General features: G+C 46.7%; 1 protein-coding gene across 4 annotated transcripts in view; it reads left to right on the plus strand.

Moving 5' to 3' along the window:
- Positions 1–15,383, plus strand: part of GLYCTK (glycerate kinase) — a 21,699-nt gene extending 6,316 nt beyond the window's left edge. For 3 of the 4 annotated variants that reach the window (XM_030568898.1, XM_030568896.1, XM_030568897.1), the window contains 4 exons: positions 6,422–6,844; positions 7,288–7,439; positions 10,588–10,763; positions 12,402–15,383. In XM_030568898.1, the coding sequence (XP_030424758.1) occupies positions 6,471–6,844; positions 7,288–7,439; positions 10,588–10,763; positions 12,402–13,304 (1,605 nt within the window). In that variant the 5' untranslated portion in view covers positions 6,422–6,470 and the 3' untranslated portion in view covers positions 13,305–15,383. Of the gene's footprint in view, positions 1–718; positions 4,642–6,421; positions 6,845–7,287; positions 7,440–10,587; positions 10,764–12,401 lie in introns of those variants that run through there. The other variant, XM_030568899.1, reaches the window with a different exon arrangement.
- Positions 15,384–19,255: the final 3,872 nt, after the last annotated feature.

Here is a 19,255-nt window from a genome sequence, read left to right on the forward strand (position 1 = left end):
TCTCCATCAGCCCAGATGAGTGGGTTTATTTCCCCAACCAGGAGGTGGAGAGAAGAAAACCAGATGTGCGATGGCATAACTTCCCTTATGCTAGGCACTGGCTTGCTGAAGCAGCTATGTCACTTCCAGACCCATAGTTCCTGATGGCACCCTAAATGGCAGCATTTAAACTCTCTTTTTTTGCGGGGCTAACTCTGAAATAGGCATGCTGTTGAGTGGAGTTCTGCTGCCTTTGTTTCTAAAGCCCTGGTGAAATGAATAGGATTTCCAGGGTGCCCAGGGGCGGGGGGCAAATGGGGCAATTTGCCCCAGGCCTCACAGGGGCCCCCATGAGAATATTCTATAGTTTTGTAACTTTTTTTTATGGAAGGGGCCCCCGAAATTGCTTTGCCCCAGGCCCCCTGAATCCTCTGGGCAGCCCTGAGGATTTAAAAAAAAATCTGATGAATCTTGTAACTCTGACTTGTAACTGATGCCCAATGACATTTAATAGCAGGTGGCTGGTATCAATAAATAAAAAAATAAGTGGATTAATCAGCTCATTAGTAGCAATCACTAACTTGGGCTGATAGGAAAGGGTGTTACACAGCGAGACCCCAATGCTACTGTGCCCGTGCTGAATTCTGCTCTTGGTTACAGTAGTGTAAATTTGGAGTAACACTCAACTTCAGTGGAGTTACCCTGGGTTTATACCAATGTAAAGGAGGTCAGAATCTGGCCCATTATGGATTGTGCTTAAAAAAAACAAACCCGTTGAAAGTACTGGAAAGATTCCCATTGACATGAATGGTCTCCTTGGGTCAGGTCCTTTCTTGCATAAACATAACCCAAGTTCAAAATACAGAAGACAGCTTTACATCACTAGTAAAATACTGTACCAAGCAATGTAATTATGGGTGCTCATAGGCAGATTGCTCTGCATCTGCATTGTCTGTCATTGCGATCAGAGGTAGAGAGCCTCAGTGCTGTTTAGAGGAAATATTTCTATAGTCTCTGCTGCTGCCTGATTGCATACTTCTGGTTCCAAATAAGGTGTGTGGTTGACTGGCCAGTTCATAACTCCGAGGTTCTTTAGTTAATTATGGTCTTTCCTTTGAATCAACATGATGCTAAATGTTCTGCTGTCATGACTTGGGTGCCCTGTGCTGGATCTGTTGCCTTCAAAAAAGCTTTTACTGCTCAAACAGCAGAAATCATCACAATGATACTGGGTTGGTTAGAGATTATGAGTTAGCTCCTCAAATGACTCAGTCTTTGCTAGATTCCACTGGGTGAGAGTCAGTGCGGTGATGTTAACCTTGAAGGGAAAGATAATCAGAGGCTATTTGTTTTACAGCAGGTTTCTAAACATGTACAATGGTGTTCCAAGTAGTTACAGCCTCTGGAATTATCTTAAGTGCCAGGTTTGATTCATTTTGCCTGGGGGTAAATTGTAGACTCTAGGAGAGTGGTTGAAATATCCAACCTGAGTGAGGCTAAGGTATAGAGGACACAAGGAGGCCTAATTTTCTACGACTTTGCACCAGTTTGATGCCAGTGTTACACAGTTAATTTCAAGTGTTAATTTTTATACTTGGGTAAATCTGGTGTAACTGAGGGGAGAATCAGGCCTAGAAATCTGAACAACCTGATGAAATGAATAGTGTTCAGAGGTAATTCAGACATTGAGTGAAGAATCGTACATTTCTGTAAAGAAGTGTTAAGGTGTGATTCTGTGCATGTTATAATCTTGTAACTGAAAATGGCTCATTGACAAGGAGGAAGGATGGTCCAGTGGTGCGAGTGTTAGCCTGGAGCTTAGGTTGGATTCCACGAGGAGCATGGAGGACAAAGAATGACCTGTCACAGGACAGTCGAAAATGATGCTGCTTTTATGGTGACAACGTACAACGGACTCAGATGGTAGTGAGGAAAATGGGTTGCTACAGGTGCCACTAGGAACAGGAGAGTCTAAGGCTAAATGAGACTGGAGAGAGCTGGGTTCCCAGCTCTGCCACGAACTTGAACAGTCATTGGGCTGGAGAGAGTGAGAATGACCCTGTGGCCCAGTGGTCAGGGCAACCTTGGGTCGAGTCCCCCTTTTCGAACAACTCTTTCATTTTTTACCCACAGCGGGACAGCGTCAACAGGGGAGCCTGAGGGTGATTAGTGTGCTCCCCTGAGATGTGGAAAGTCCCTGTTCAAATCCTTGCTCTCCCTGTGGCAGAGAGGGGGGAATTGAACCTGGGTCTCCCCACCCCAGACGACCGCTCTCCCCATGGGCCAAAAGTTGTAAGGTGAGGAGCAGCCACTTCTCCTTCACCACTAGCGGCTGCCACCGCTAGGCACTTACCTGTATGACCAAGACAGGGCGGGACTTAGTGCACACCTTGCTGGTCAGTATCTGGTTTAGACAGCTTCCCAGCTGGCATGCTGGCTTTTGTGGCTCGCGCCTCTCTCTCCCCATTCATTGCTTAGAGAGCCTGGGCAGCTGACTTGTTTTTGTGGATCACAGTGATGCTCCTGAGTTTTCTAAGCACCTAAAAGTTTGGTGTTGCGATGTTGAGCATCACAATACCTAAGTACCCTCCTGCATCCCTTCTTCTGTGCCTCAATTCTCCATCTGTAAAGTGGGGATAGTCGCACTTCCTAGGAGCATTGTGGGGAGAAATGCACTAGAGATTTGAGGTGCTCAGATGCTGTGGTGATTTGAGCAATGAAGTAGGTAGATTTTTAAGGCCAGCAGGGACCGTTATAATCTAGTTTGCCCTGCTGTGTAAAACAGGCTAAATTCCCCACTAGGACTGTCATTGATTCCGCTGCATTGCTATTAGCTCTGGTATAGACCAGACTCTGGTGGCTTCCGGAGATCTTACCATCTTGTTAGTTCAATAGGAGTCTCACTAGTGGTAATGCTGCTGTTTAACTGGTTATAGCATCTGGCATAGGTGAGATCTTACAGATTAACAGGGTGGAAGGGAAGGAAAGGGGGAAGCAAGCTCCCCTTGCATTCTCATCCTCCTGGGTGACCCACCAAGCGAGCTCCTTTAGCCCCTCTTCCCTCCACCTCTGTTATTTCGCTTTGAAATGCTGCCGCCCTCAGCACTTAGCAAATCCTTATTTCTCTCAAGCCCTTGTTCCACCATGGGGTTCGATCAGCATGCACAGGCTGCTTTGACTATCAGAGTCTGTGGGTTTGGAGGCTCTTAATGGGGGCTCTGGGTTTGAGCTGCTCAGTGGCGGAAAGAGGCACTGCATTGATCTGAGCTCAGAGGTGCTTTAAGAGGGCCTCACTCTCTTAATTATTAAACCCTTGCTACCTTGTGGGAGTGTTTCGATAAAGAGACCTCTGGACTCTTGAGCTCTCCTGGAAGAGCATTCACTTGTGCGTTCTCTGGAGGAAGACACAACTGGAAGGTAATTCCAACCCCTATCCCCTGTGACAGGGTGTACAAGTCATTCAGTGCCTCCAGCAGGGTACCTCAGCCTTGCTACCTCTCATCCCAGTGATGGCCCAGCTCTGAATCAGACAGTGGTGTGGTTTTCCTGGGTAAATTCTCAGCAGGGAGAGGCTCCGTGTGTCGACGCAGTCAAGCGTCACTAAGCCTGCCAGGGCTCAGATCCTCAAAAGGCTGAGTTACTCTCATGAGAGGCAGAGACAAGAGTTTTGCCAGCTGGAACCCAGAACAGGGCCTGCTTGAGGCAGAAGAGCTGCCATGTGTCCATTGTTTGGGGTTTACTGATTGCTAAACTGCATGAAGGGAATTTGGCCAGAGACATGGCTGGGTTTTCTGGTTTTGTTTGTCTGGGCCGGCTGTGAATTCTCCCTCCAGCTGCTCACACCCAACTCTTTATTGTGTTGGGGGATAAAATATCCTTTTTTTCCCTCGTAAACAGAGACCATCTCACAAAATAGGGTGGCCACTTCCTCTGTGGGATCTGCCCCCGAGTGTATTCAGGCTGATGCTCTCTTGAACTCTGCTTGTTATGTTCCCTGTTCAGTTGATCAATTGTTATTTCTGAGCGCATGTTCACATACCACATTACTTCCATGGCAAGCTACGGCATGATCTACAGTGCACCAGCATGCTGTGCAGCAGCTTGCCTTGTGACCACAGCCATGGTGCAATGACAGTCCCAGAGTGCTGCATTCTAGGACTTTCACTGTGCTGTAGCGATGTCCACATGGTGAGGTGGTGGAAGTGGGGTGCTGTGGTGCCGGACTCGCACCCAGCAAAGCTGGGCTTATTTCCTAGCTTTGCCACAGACTACCTTTGTGACCTTGGGCAAGTCACTTAGCCACTCTGTGCCTCGGTTTCCCATGTGTCAAGTGGAGATAATAGCACTTCCCTGCCTCCTGGGGATGTTATGAGGTCACATTAATTAATAACGGTGAGGTGCATAGCTGCTGTGAAGATGGGGGGGGGGGCATAAACATACCTGGATAGGTTATGCGTGAAACAGGGCTCTCTCTAACTTCCTCGGGGTAGTGACGTTATAGTGTCCCTCTGGTGTTTGTCAGACACACACAGTTGTTCAGTGCTGTTCTTGGAGCTCCGATGTCAGCTGCACTAGCAGACAGTGCAGCATGTTGATCCAGCAGACCTTGATGTTTGCAAAGAAAGACCACAGCTCAGTTCGGTGGTGAAGGCACTCAGCCAGGTTTGTTGTCAGCAAAGCATGGTACTTGTGCCCTGTCTATCAGGTCACAGGGACACTGACGCATGTATGCCTGTGACAAAGTAAAGGTTCAGTGAGGACACCAGGATCCTGTCCCCTTGGCCGACATAAAGCTGCCCCTCCTATAACGTCTCCTTTTATACCTCAGTACAAACATACATCACTCCAGATAACGTTCTTTACCACCCTTATACCTGCTAATTTGAATAAAACATCCTCCTCTGTTATCCGGTCATCCCTCCTTATCTTACGGGGGTTTCGGTGTGTGCCTGCAAAATCTCTTAGGAATTTGTTTATGTAGGTACTTGAGAATTCTCAGTGTTCTTGTACCATCCTCTCCGGTCAGGAATGTGCTTACTTGGTTAGCCAATACCTAGCGTGTTACTATTTGGCCAAGGGCAGGCCTGCTTTGGCTTACAGCCTCGGGCTCCAGTATGGGCTACAAAAGCCAGTTTAAGTAGATCAATCTGTTTAGTTTATCAGAGGTGCTGAAGTACTTTCCCAGGGAGAAAATATCAGGTATTAAAGAGCTCTTTAATCTAGCAGAGAAAGGCACAAGAACAAGAAGAACTCACGGTAGGAAGCTGAAGCCAGAAAAATTCGTATTAAATATTAGGCACACATTTGTAATGTGTTTTAACAATCTGCCAAGGGAAGTGGTGGGATTCTCCATCTCCTGATGTCTTCAAATCAAGACTGGCTGTCTGGAAGATCTGCTCTAGTCAAGCATACAAGTTATTGGGCTTAATACCCCTATGCTAATGAGATGGAGTCTCCCTCCAAACTTGACGGTTATTGAATGTGACCCAAATGTTTATAGTAGGCCAAAGCCTACTGTCTTTACACTGAACTGGCCAGAAGTTTTGCCTGGAGTAGGAGTGCAGGATTTGGCTCTGTAAGAATACATGCATGTCTGGTGTCTGAACATGATTTTAAAGAATGATGAGCCAGTAATAAAACCAAGAAATTGGAGTGTTTTTCTGTCTTCAGTTCATTTGCTTTTTAGTGTGAAAACCCCCATGACTGGCATCTTCTGACATAACCATCATCAAGGAGTTCAACCAGGCACAAAGATGCTGAGCCTGTTATTTTACCATAGGCTCCATCAGACATTGTGGGAGGGAAATGAGTAACTAACAGTGAATGATCTAAGATGAGCTTTGGGATACCACAGTGATGAGGGACTTTGCCTTAGCAAAAAGGTGGGCTGGGGGTTATGGTCTTTCTGAATCTTCCCCCTGAAGGGTAGAGAACAGCCTGCAAATGTTGGGAAGTCATTAAGAAATGAATGAGTCAAAGTAATGGGCAGTGTTTGAAATCTACAATGAACCTGAAGTTAGCCAGCAGATGTTCAGCCCTCACAGGGATTTGATGGGGCTGTAGGGAACATTAAGGGGATGAGGGGAGCTGGGAGCCATCAGGTTGTCTGACTATTAACCCCCCAAATGGCAGAAATCTGAAAATAAAGGAAATATAATTGCTATGGTACTGTCTCAGATTACGGGGAAGGGTGTGCTCTGCAGATGTGAGTAGCATAGTGGATTTACGTGTGCTTGGAAGCCAGATTTCCTTACTGTGGGCCAAATCCAGAGCTTCTCAGTTAGCTCCTACTCCAGGCAAACACTCATTGGCTCCATGGGAGTTTTGCGTGAGTAAGGCTGAGTCCTGTCTTGGGTTCACAGCTTGCTAGCTCTCCACTTTCCAATCAAAAGCCCCACCTCTTGCTGGCTGAGTAGTTAGCCATTCCTTCCCCTCATTACAGGTTGGATATGGCTGGCTGAGCGACTGCTAAGAGACAGCGAGGGCCAGACATGACCTCAGCTCTCAAGGCCCTGCCCAACATCCATAGAGCCTGCGTGATCTCAGCCTGTCGGGGCCAAGCATCTCACCCGCGCAGTATGTCCCTCTGGGAGCATGGGCTGCACCTCTTCCGCAGCGCTGTGGGTGTCGTCCTGCCGGCCCCCATGCTGAGAAGGGCCCTGGTGCTCAAAACAGACGGCTGCCCCAAGCTGGTCGTGAAGGACCGGGCTTTCCCTGTGAGGAGGAACGTGTATCTGGTGGGCTTCGGGAAGGCTGTGCTGGAAATGGCGGCTGTGGCAGAGGAGATCCTCGGGGACCACCTAATTCAGGGGGTTGTCAGCGTCCCCCATGGCATCCAGGCATGCCTGCAGCAGGCGGGAATGGAGTAAGACTGATAGTGCCCGGATATTCCAGTGGGAGGGTGCAGAGAATGGTGAGGGACAGGCAAACACAAAGACCCAGGCTCCTACAGAAATGTCTGCCTGCCATATATTTTCCCGTTGGGGTCACTGCTGAATCCCTCTTGGATCCTCTCCACCTTTCCCAACTTTAACCCTTGACCATGGGTGCAAGACTCATAGCTCAACCTTGGCTGGTCTCCATCCCCCTTCGTGGGCCATCAGATCTGTCCTTGGGGCTGTGTGTGCTGCCTCCATACTGTACCCAGCTCCATGGGGGAGAGACCAGGATCAGTAAAGGAACCTGGATAAATCTCAGTCACAGGGTCCTCTCTTGTCCCCCAAATCCCTCTTGTGAGAGTGGGGCTCCCAGGTGGGCTCTGGATACATGTAAGTTTCAGTGGCCTGATCATCTTTTAAACCCCTGCAGGGAGATGTTTCTGAAGCCTCACAGCAGGATACAGGTCATAGAAGGAGCTAAGCACAACCTCCCTGACAGAGAGGCTCTGAGGGCAGCCAGCATGATTCGGGAGCTAGCTGAAGGACTGACAGCTGACGACCTCCTCCTTGTGCTAATCTCAGGTAATGTCTGGAATCCCAGGAGTGGGGAGTAAGTTCTTGTGGGACCCTGTCGCTGCCATCAGTTGTTGCCCTCCCTTCTCATGCCCTATCTTTCCTCCCTTTATCTCTTCTCTAGCTTGGCTTCTTCCTTTCCTCGTGCATGCAGGAAACAGATCCAGAATCATGCCTGGCAAACTAGGTCAAGTTGCCTGTTGCAAAAGAAGATGAGGAGAGGCGTAAAGTGGGTCAGAGCTGTTCCCATTGCTACTCCCACACTGGTGGCAACTCACTGCATGCATTCACGTTTCAGTACCTGGTCTTCTGGCAGCAGCTGTGAGTTGGAAGCAGCTTGGGCCCCGGGCAGACACACTTTTCTCCCAGTCAGACCTCTCAGAGGAACTTTTCACAAGGATTCCACTATTGATTCCTTGGTCTAGAATCTCCCTCCTCTAGCTGTTGCTTTGTGCCCTCCCAGGCAAGAGGTGGCTCCATTCCTGCGGGGCTGTGTGTGAAGAGTCGGATGCGTTCTGGTATGGGAGATGCTGTATTATTCATTAGGGTGTTGGCACACCAAGTATTTGGGCCAGCCTGTTGTGTTGCTGTTTCTCTTCCTCCTCCCACAGGCTTTGCCCTGTAGTTCACTGCTGTCGTGCCTGCAATATCAATCCCAGTACATGCAGTTTGAAGCAGCAAGGCACTGTTTTGCCAGGTGGTGGTGCCAGGCAATCAGAAAGCACGGCTCTGCAAATATAAGCCCATCCCAAGGCAAAGCACTGAGGAGAGGCTGCCTGAGCTATATGGAGGTCTGGATCCTGGGGCCCGAGTCTGCTCTGAGTTACGTTGGTTTGACACCATGAAGTCAGTGTAACCAGTGTCTTGTATTTCCATGTTTGTATTTGTAAAGACGACTCTCCTGGGACTTCTGATCACACAGCCATGTAGATGCTTTCTTTCCTCAGAATGGGAGGTGCCCCATGCTTAAATTTGGGCACGTAGGCTAGGGGAGTGGTTCTCAACCAGGGGTACATGTACCCCTGGGGGTACACAGGTCTTCCAAGGGGCACATCAGCTCATCTAGATATTTGCCTAGTTTTACAACAGGCTATGTTAAAAGCACTAGCAAAGTCAGTACAAACTAAAATTTCATGCAGACAATGACTTGTTTATACTGCTCTATATACTATACACTGAGATGTAAGTACAGTATTTATATTCCAATTGATTTATTTTATAGTTATATGCTAAAAATGAGGAAGTAGTAGTGTGCTGTGATACTTCTATATTTTTATGTCTGATTTTGTAAGCAAGTAGATTTAAGTGAGATAAAACTTGGGGGTACACCAGACAAATCAGACTCCGGAAAGGGGTACAGTAGTCTGGAAAGGTTGAGCCACTGGGCTAGGGCAGCAGAGCTCAGAACAGCAGTACAGGAGGTGCAGGTGCTTGGGCATCCATGCACGGATTGTAATGGGGGACTAACTTAGGTACTCAAGTTGGAAAAATGAGGCCCCATCTGAGACTCGGAGTCACTGAGGGACTGATCCTGCAAGGGGTGAAATAGCGTGGCTGAGGTGCTCTGCATTCTCACCCCAGCCGCCTCTCTCCCGAAATCAAAAGGAGTCACTCAGTGCCAAGTAAGAGGTGCTCTGCACCTTGTAGGATCAGCCCCTAAGCACATGCATTTGAAACTCGGAGGCTCCTCCAGGAGCAATTGCCCCTTTAGTGCCTTATTCCCACATTCCCGGATAGGGGGGAACACCTTGAGGGAATGTACTCTGCTTTGGGCGCATAAGCAATGTAGCAGTGCACTTATGGGGTTTATTTCATTGGGTGGATATCCGGCTATAGACATGCTCCTGTGAGTAGGTGTCTCCAGTCGTGCAGCTCAGTGTTAAAGAAATAAATGCACTTGGAGCTGCTCTTTAGGGATTTTGAGGGGTTCTTGATTGTGCTCCTCAGCTGAGCAAGGTCTAGCTCGAGATCCTCAGCTGCCTAGCTCAGCTCAGCTGGCTTCAGTTTATTCTGCCTTGGTTCAGAGAGAATTTTGCAGGATTATCCAGACAAAGATATAACTGGATTTGAATCATGTCTGGAGGGGATTCCCTTGAGTTTCCTCTTGTCCTCTGGCTACTGATATCTTCAAGAGACTCCTAGGCCATTCCAGGATTTGCTGTCAGCGGCAGCTCCCAAAGCATGCGTACCTCCACACAGCCCCCTCTGGCTGCTCCTGGCTCACAGCCAGATCCCTACTGAGTGACTGAAACTCAGGCACTTTCATTTGTTTTTCTTGTTCTTCATATTTTATTGATGGTGCCGTTTCTCAAACCTGAGAGCCGGCTTTGCCCTTTTATGATCGTTTTCTAATACATTTCTATACATACTCACCCTCTATTTTATCTATTTTCCCCCTTTAACCCTCTTCCTCCCTCCTTTTTCACTGCATTTTAAGGGCCCAATCATGCTGTCAGTTGTGCTCTGCCACTCCCATTGATCAGATCACTAATGCACCCATCACCATAGTATCCAGCCTCATTTTTGTTTCCTCTGTGATTCTCCCTCTCTCTCAATAAGCTTTTTGCTGTAGTGCAGTTCTATGTTTAGGTTTAGACATTGCTATATTTTTTTAAACACCACTCATTATGAATCAGGTCAGTGAAACGCTGAAGCCAGAAGTGTCTCTCTTTCCCTGCAGCTAAACACTGAGTGAACCATGGAGTCTGCAGTCCCCTCTCTCTCAGACTAGCGGTCACTGAAGTCAGATTTGAGGCACGTTCGCCCAGAAGTGTAGTGAGAACAATAGCACCTGGGCCTGTTTCTGCCCCGCCTTGCACCCCACATTTTCATTTATGCCAGACAAAGTAGGTGTAAAATGCAGGCACCGTTGTGAGTGAGATCACTGAGCACAGGTGTAACTGGCTGCCATGGAGATCCAGGCCTGCTCTGTGGACAAACAGAAGACATCAGTCTCCAGGGCTATTAGTCTGGCATCTTTCACCAGCACTAAATCCCCTTACAACAAAATGGTGAGGGAAGAGGAGGAGGAAAACTCCAGCTGTAGGATGGCCTCGCTTAGCCATTTGTCTGAGAGGCCAGCGTTTGAGTGCTGGAGGGTTCCTCCCACCCTGCTACACACGTGCCTTCACTCGCTGCTGTTTCTCCTGCATTATAGGAGGTGGATCGGCCCTACTACCTGCTCCTACTCCTCCGATCCTCTTGGAAGAGAAAGAGAAAGTCACCAAGCTTCTGGCTTCCAGAGGAGCTACCATACAGGAGCTCAACACTATCCGGAAAGCTCTTTCTTTGTTGAAAGGTGGAGGGTTGGCTCGGGCTGCATATCCTGCACAGGTGAGAGTGGAAGACTTCTCACTTGCCCATAGCTTCTACTCTAAGGCAGTTTTAAAGAAACACCATGAGATTAAAAGTCATGGCCAAAACATACCTCAATAGAAATGACCTGATGTTTAGATCAGTGGTATGCAGAGGTCTTCCAAGGGCTATATCAGCTCATCTAGATATTTGCCTAGTTGTACAACAGGCTACATAAAAAGCACTAGTGGAATCAGTACAAACAAAAATTTCATACAGGCAATGACTTCTTTGTACTGCTCCATATACTATACACTGAAATCTAAGCACAATATTTATATTCTAATTATATGATTAAAAATGGGAGAGTCAGCAATTTTTCAGTAGAAGTATGCTGTGACACTTCTATATTTTTATGTCTGATTGTGTAAGCAAGTAGCTTTTAAGTGAGGTGAAACTTGGGGGTACGCAACAAAAGTCAGACTCCGGAAAGGGGTACGGTAGTCGGGAAAGGTTGAGAACGACTGGTTCAGGTGACTTCAGCTCCCAGTGAAGTCAGTGGGAATCAGCATCTGTGGTAATCACACTGCTTCTATTTAGCTGCCTGAATATGCAGTTAGGAATCAACTATTGGATTCAAAGATTTGGTCCATATTTACAAAAATAAACTAGAAAAAATCATTACCTACCTTTTTCAATAGCACTTGAGATTGTTAACACAGTTGTGTTGTGTTTTGTTTTTTCAGTCTGGTCACTCTGCATTTCTTTTGGCTTAGGGAATGAAAATTGGCTGGTCAGTTTCCTTTTAATTTCTAGTCAGTATCACTTTCTGGCTTTCTGGCACAATGCTGCCATGATTATTTGGGTTGAAAGCAGTACAGGCCAGTTTTCTTTGTTTAAAAAAAGCCAACAACATTGTCAGTTTGTAGCAGAACAATAGTGGAAATGTTTCTATTTAATTTAGGTTTCATTCATCTTTTCAAAACCTACATTTTGGGCCAAATTTGTCCCCTTTAACTGTCCAATCAGCCAGCTTGCACAGGTTCAAATGAGAGTACTGGCCACGCTAATGACTGTAGCCCCCAGTTAATATGCACATGGAGTATACTGACTCCCCACCACAATATGGCCAGATCAGCATTGTGGTATGAAGGAAATTCAGACTCCTTATTCATTCAACAGCAGTCTTTCCCTCACTACTCCACCATCATTATCTGATGGGGCCACTTAGCTGTAGTAAGTGGGTTGGAGCCTCAGCTGAAGTAAATCAGCAAATTCAGTCATCCACAGAGCTGTGTGGATTTACGCTAGCAGAGGATCTGGTCTTGTATTTTACTTCTGGGCTTTCTCATTGTATTTATCAATGGAGCTCCAATTCAATCTGTACCAGGTTAGGAGCCTGAGAAGAGTCACATAAAAACATGCTACACTTCCCTATATTATAGTCCAACATTAAATGTCATTTGGATTCCATGGGTTAGAGCCTTGAGAGCTCTTATTGCATTATCTTAAAACAGAATGGGCCAAATTTACCATCATTTGCACCCATGCATCTCCATTGAGATCAGCCGGATTGCACAAGTGTAACTGAATGCAGAACTTGGTCTCATCACTCTTGCATGTCAGTGAGTCTCTGCAGCAGGCACTGCATTTATCTGTCATCCTTTCTGCTTCTAGGTACTAAGCCTCATCCTCTCTGATGTCATTGGCAATCCAGTGGACATTATTGCAAGTGGCCCCACTGTCTACAGTTCCCCCTGTGTTCAAGGCTGCCTTCAGATAATGAAAAAATACAACTTGATGAGCACCTTGCCAAGATCTGTGGAAACAGTGCTGTCCAGCTCCGTCTCAGATCCCAGTGGTCCGAAAGACTATTCCCACGTCTACAATGTTGTCATTGGCTCAAACAGTTTAGCTTTAGAGGAGGCCAAACACCAAGCAGAGGATTTGGGCTACTGGACCCTGATTTTGAGTGCGGGGGTGTGTGGGGAGGTCAGCAGAGTGGCCAAACTCTACAGCCAGCTGATTCAGTTTGTTTGCTTGAGCACAGCTGGACTTGGAGAAGGTCCTCTAAGAGACCAGGTGAGAGGAGATCTTCTAAAGCTGGCAGCAGAGCTAGAGATCCCAGGTTTGAACCTTGTGGACTCTTTGAAGGCTTTGCAAGGATTGGAGTCTGAAAGATCGGTTTGCCTGCTGGCTGGTGGAGAGACCACAGTCCAGCTTCAAGGAAATGGGAAGGGTGGGAGGAACCAGGAGTTGGCCTTACAGGTGGCATTGGAGTTACACCGAGCTAAGGCCACTGGGGCTGGCTACGTCCTTGGGAAATGTGAAGTCCTGTTCCTCAGTGGTGGGACTGATGGACAAGATGGGCCAACAGAGGCAGCTGGTGCCTTCTCTAGCCAGGAACTGGTGGATAAGGCAGCTCAGGAAGGTCTCGATGTGGAGATGTTTCTGAGCAACAATGACTCCTACACATTCTTCAGTAAGTTCCGAAATGGACATCACCTTTTGCTGACTGGTTTAACAGGCACCAATGTCATGGACATCCAGGCTATTTTAATTAGGGCTAGAGACAGATAAGGAGAGCACCTCTACAAATTACTCAGTTGTTTTTAATTAGAGGCATTGGTGAAAAATGAGGGTACCAATGTTCTGGACAAATCCAGACTGCTTAAATTTTAGGCACAGCTGGCGAGGGCACTAATTTCATGGCTGTAAAAGCTACATTAGTGAGGCACATGGGTGGGTTACCATGACCATGTTCAATCTGTTAATTAAGATCAGAGTAAGGTAAAAAACATCAGTATTATGAGCATTGGGGCTGCATTAAAACCTTCCAGCCAAAGAACCAGTAACATACTGCATTTTGGCTGTGGTTAGAAAGAATTCAGGAATGCAGGGCTGATGACTGGCAGGCAAATAAGGCTGGGATTTATAAAGGCGTCTTAGGGAGTTTGAGTTCAAGTGGGATTGTTGGACATCTGAAGCCCAGCCTAAAGCTCTAGGTTGCCATTGTAACTCTTATTCCATACAAAGCTAACAAGGTATATTAGACTAGTCCATAGGGCCCTAAATCCAGTGCACTCCAAGTTCAGCGGAGATGAGCACATGGCGTCAGTTTAACCTTTGGTCTTGGATACGTGGCAAAAACACACCCAGCTGTGGTATTAACACCATGTTAGGTGAAGAACAGTGTGAACCAAGATTCAGACGCACTGGTGCAGAAACCATCTGAACGTGAGACCTTCTCCCCAACTATGTAACCTTCTGTGCCCTGGTGTGGTGACATTTCCGCCCCATGGTTGATATTTCATGGGGTAGCATGCTGCACTGTATGTGTGTATGCTACAAGCATTCAGAGTATTACTGCCAAACTGGTCAGAAAGCAATACAGCCTCCAGCCTGAGTCATTGACCTTTTTACTGTGTAAAGTCACTAGTCGCTGTCGTTCTGATTAACTCCTCTAACTCCATAGAACAAAAGGCCACAAAATCTGTAAATTCAACTCTCCTGACCCCTATTGCTGCACTGATCAAAGGGCAAAGCAGCTGGGGCCATTGCTCTGTCAAACAGCAGATCCCTCTAGCCTCTGGGACAATGTGGAGCACCAGCTACTTCAGCTTTGCCATAAATTAAAATCAGATCCTGCCTTGCTGTACTCAGCTCAGTTCCCAGCGTGACACCAGGGGCCAGGTTTTTCAAGAAGCACAGCAATCAACGTCTTCATCTCTTATGAAGATCTGGCCGCTTATTGTGGTGCCTAAGTGGGAGCTGAGCTCGCTTGAAATTCCAGCCCCGATTTAAAACGTTTGATTCAAATGGTTTGCAGACGGATGTAGCTGTGCCGTGTGGCTGATCTAACTTTGCAACTTAAGTATACCATCCTATTAATACCATAAACAGTGAAATCATTGCACAGTCATGCTGAGCAAGATTCAAAGAGGGACTGGACATTTATAATGATAACAAGAATATCCAAGAATAGTTAATGCTAATAATATTTTTGGAGGGCATATAAAACATTATGCTTTTTGGTTTTAAATCAGTCCCTATGCAGTAGAGATTAGGATTGGATCTACATGTCTACTGAGTGATTTCTTGCGCCTTCCTCTGAGGCATCTGGGCTCTGGTAACTATCGGAGACAAGATCCTGGACTATGTGGATCTTGAGTCTGATCTAGTCTGGCAGATCCTGTGTTCTGATGTGTGATCTTGTGATTAAGGCATAGATTTGGGAACTAGATGAGCTAGATCCTATCCCAGCTCTGCTAACACTCCCATTTATAAGCTTAGACAAGTCACTAACATTCTGAGGCTCAATTTCTTCTGTAACATGGGGGTGACCATCTTTACCTACATCCCAGGGTTTTGTGAGGCTAAATTTGCTAGTGGTTGCAAAGTGCTTTGAAACTCACTGCTGGAAGGTGCTAGAGACCTAGGACATATAATAAACTGGAGGCATGAATACAACGTCAGGGTGCAGACTGTGGAGGGAAGTTTGTGTGTGTGTGTGTGTTTTTTTGAAGGTTTCTCAGTGGAGAATGCCATTTGAATTTCCCTGTGTGTGTGGCACCTACCATAGTGGGATTCTGATCTGATTGGGGTCCCTGTGCATGACTGCCATGAAAATAGCATGAATAAATGCAAAGGGAAAATGAATGTGTTCAAAGAACTTGTTTATGGGTGAAGATAATTGGTTGGACAGCCATGTTAGTTACTTAGCACCTGATCCTGCTCTTTGTTAAACCAGGGGAAATCTGGAGTCGTGTCAGGTTAACTACGATGAGTGCAAAATTTAGCCCTTAACCATTGAGTTGCTGGCACTGTACTGCACCTGCTCTGCTGTTCTTGTCCATTATCATTTAATAGACATCAGTAGACGGTGGGGTGTGCCTGGCAGATCTAGCAGCAGAGTAGGTGTGCTCCATCTGGATGTGCCTGAAATGTTCAGCACTGCAGCCAGTGTGTATGAGCTACAGGCCCCATTTGGCAGCACAGGACATGCTTTCTGCCTGGAGGTACCTGGTACATTCTGCAATTGACCAAGTGCCTTCTACCTGAAGGGGCTTGGAATGCTCAGCAGCCTACGTATGTTCTACGCAGACGTAGCTAGTACATTTAGCATAGTACATAGCAGCATAACAGCATAACCTGTATTATAGAAGAGATCTCTGAAATGTACGGCATCACGCGAGTGGTCAATGGCACAGAAAAATGTTTGAGGATTTGTGCAAAATAAAAAGCAGGGAGGCAAACTTCAGAGCAGGGGAAGGAATTATGTAATAGGCCAGATCCTCATCTGGTGTAGACTGACATCAGTGGAATGATTCTCATTGACACCAGCTGAGGATCTAACCCCCTGTTCCCTCCCTTGCACTCCGAGCCTTGAAAACGAATGCCGTTTCTCACTGCCAAGCATTGCCTGAGCCCTTGGAGGTGCTGATCTGAGATCATTCACAGTCAAGTTCTGAAAACTTTGGCTGGCATTCACTCCTCAAGGGAAGTCCCTGAGCTGTTAATAACACACCATACCACTCACATCGGCCCTGCTTTTTTAAACAGGAGCGTTTCACTAATGATTAAAATGAGCTCATCTTGTGGAGGGGGAAGGCTGATAAAAGATCTGATGAAAGCATGCAGCTGTTTGAAGCACATTTCACATCTTCATTCGCTTGGCTTCCTTTCCCCTACAAGTTGTTTGACTCATCCCTTCTGTTTTAATGAGGAAAAAGCAGGACCGGGGGCATTGGTCAAGGACAGTGAGGTTATATTAGCATTTTTACTCTTCAAGCTGTGTAGTCTAAGCTTCATCTCTGAGCTAACCTCAGTGAGGGGCTTGCACGTCCTCACCATGCTGCTCTGTAATGCATACACCTGGCTGCCATAGAGCTGGAAAGAGATGTGATTTCTTCCTCCTAACTGTTTAGCACAGAACTGCAGCTATCTGTGTTATAACTCAGATTATAAAAGCTGGGAGCAGAAGATGGAAAAAGCTCCCTCTGGTTCTAAAGCCATTCACCAGCAGCAGAAGACTCCAACAGTAGCTTGCTCTCCAGGACAGATCCTGCTCTTACATCAGTATGAATGTGGAGTCATTGGGCCAGATTCTCATTTTCATTAAGTCTGGGGCCACATCCACTTTAAGGTCAGAACAGTATAAAGGGGTCTTAGTGGCTATAAGAATCTGGCTTGCTCTATTTAATTCAGTGGAGTTACTCTACATTTACACAAGTGTGACTAAGAGCAGACTCTCTTTCTAACTACAACATGTGTAGCTATTGGGCCACCCCTGTTGTCCTGGGAGATAAATAGTCCCTGTGTTGAAAAGCAGCATGGGAAAGGAGACTTGGGCTCCTGAATTCTAATCCTGGCTCTACCAGTAACAAGATCAGAGGTAAGTTATTTAACCTCTTGCTGCCTCAGCTTCTGATTTGTAACAGGGGAATAGTACTGACCTACCTCACAAATTTGTTTCTGAAGATTGATTAGTTAATGTTTGCATCACGCCTTGAGCCACAAAGTGGTATGTAACTGTTAAGTACTGTTATTACCTTCACCACGTTCAAGAGAGGTTGGAGGTATCTCAGAGGTGTGATGGATTGACCTTCAGAGCCTTGGAGGCATCATTGCTATCTTGGCAGTATAATGAATTTGTCTCCATGGACTCTGAGGGGAGGGGGTTTTATAGCTGGGTTTTGCTTACGTAATCCTGGAGTGATATTAGAGCCACTTCAATCTAGTCAGACAACTGCAAAGGCTAGAATCTGTATTTGTAATTATTTATACTTATTTTATTATAGTAACACCCAGCAGTTTCGAACCCCCTGCCACACAGACAGACAGACATGTCCCTGCCCCAAGGAGCTTACAGTGTAAGACAAGTGACAGAGAATGGGGGAGAAGTTTACAATCAAATATTTCTATCTATATACACATACACATTATTATATATACATTCTATGCACTGAGAAGGTAATGGATACTAACCACCTGCAATAGACCAAACAGTCCCTCACCCTGTCCTCCCTGGGATCTGGAAGAAGTAGGTCCTGAGGGGAGAGATGAAGGTGGAGGAGTGAGGATAGTGCCTTTATGGAACTCCAGGAAAACGTGTATACAGCATATGTATGCAGAGCAGGCTCTGTGCAGCCAGGAACACTCCTAACTGTAAAGAAAGTCCAGAAGTGCAAGTGAGAGAGGAAACAAGCAGTATAGGAATGAGTACAACTGCTGGGAAAATTTCAGTGGCTGTACAGCTCCTCCTGCCTGTAAGGAGGCAGAGGGGGAGAGGATTGGCAGACACAGCAGCTGGCCACGTGCTTTCTGAGAGCCCAGCTCACTTCTGTAAATGGAACGCTTGTGGCCAAACAGTGATCATGTTCAGGATAAGTAACCACATTATTAACAGGGGACGCTTTTGGCAGTAAATTAAAAATCTTGGCTCCTGGCCTTGGCATTGCTCTTGCCTCTTAGGAGACATTAATATCCCAGCTCCCCAGCATTCCCATTCTCACTTCATTAAGGAGCCGATAATGACACATGTTGATGGTTTTATTCTGCATGGAGGCTGATTAATGGCTAATATTTCACAAGGTGTTAATGGGGTCCTTCCTTTATGAAGTGAGCAGAAGGGGTCCGCCTTTAATCTCTTCCACAAGCTGTGTAATTTTACCCATTTTCGCTACTGTGACAGATTTTACACAGACCTTTCAAGAGCCACCGAAGCCTTTTAGAAACTTTGGAAAACATTGGTTAGAGGTAATCCTGCCCAGGCATCATAGTCTGATTCTCCTTCCCTTTATTCTGGAGCCCTAGAAACATTGGATTAGCTCAAACTCTGTTTTTTAAAGCCCTGTCTACAATGCAGGTACTACTATCTTTATGTAACAAATAGAGTGCGTCTTCATTACTGAGTTAACCCAGATGTTACCCATCACCCCGCTCACCCTCTTCCCTGAGGGTAGTGATGCTTTCAACCCAGGCTAATTGGCCTGGCTGGGGATGTGGGTTAGAGCCCAGGTTCTGCTTTTACTCCAGTTGGCAATCTGCCCCTTTTCAGTGAGAATGCAGGTTAGATCAGTCCTCCAACGCCTTCCCACAATTCCCCCAGAAGGGCAGTGGAGTTCTCCCATCATTCACCGGGAAATAAATCCACACCTACTTGGTTTATTTCAGCACAAAGGACCATGGGAGGTGCCCCCAGAAGTCCTAGCGGTGCACATGGAGGAGCGCAGCCCCAGGGTTGGGGTAATGGGTAGGGCTTTGCAGTGTGGTTGCTTGCACTCAGGTGTCAATCATCCAAACTAGTGTCCCTTAACAGACCATCCCTGCCCCAGAGAGCTTCCAATCTGAATAGACAGGTGGAAGGGAAAATGGTGTGCAGGGTGAAGTGATTTGTGGCAGAGCTGGGAGTGGCCAGTTCCAGTGGCCCATGGTGGGACAGTCTTGTCTGAGCTGGTCAGAGCCACTCTAGGTGTGTCCACACAGCTGTTTTTCACAACCCTCCCACGTGTGCCAACACCTACCAGGTT

This window comes from Gopherus evgoodei, chromosome 7 (genome assembly GCF_007399415.2).
Source record: "Gopherus evgoodei ecotype Sinaloan lineage chromosome 7, rGopEvg1_v1.p, whole genome shotgun sequence".
Lineage (NCBI taxonomy): Eukaryota > Metazoa > Chordata > Testudines > Testudinidae > Gopherus > Gopherus evgoodei.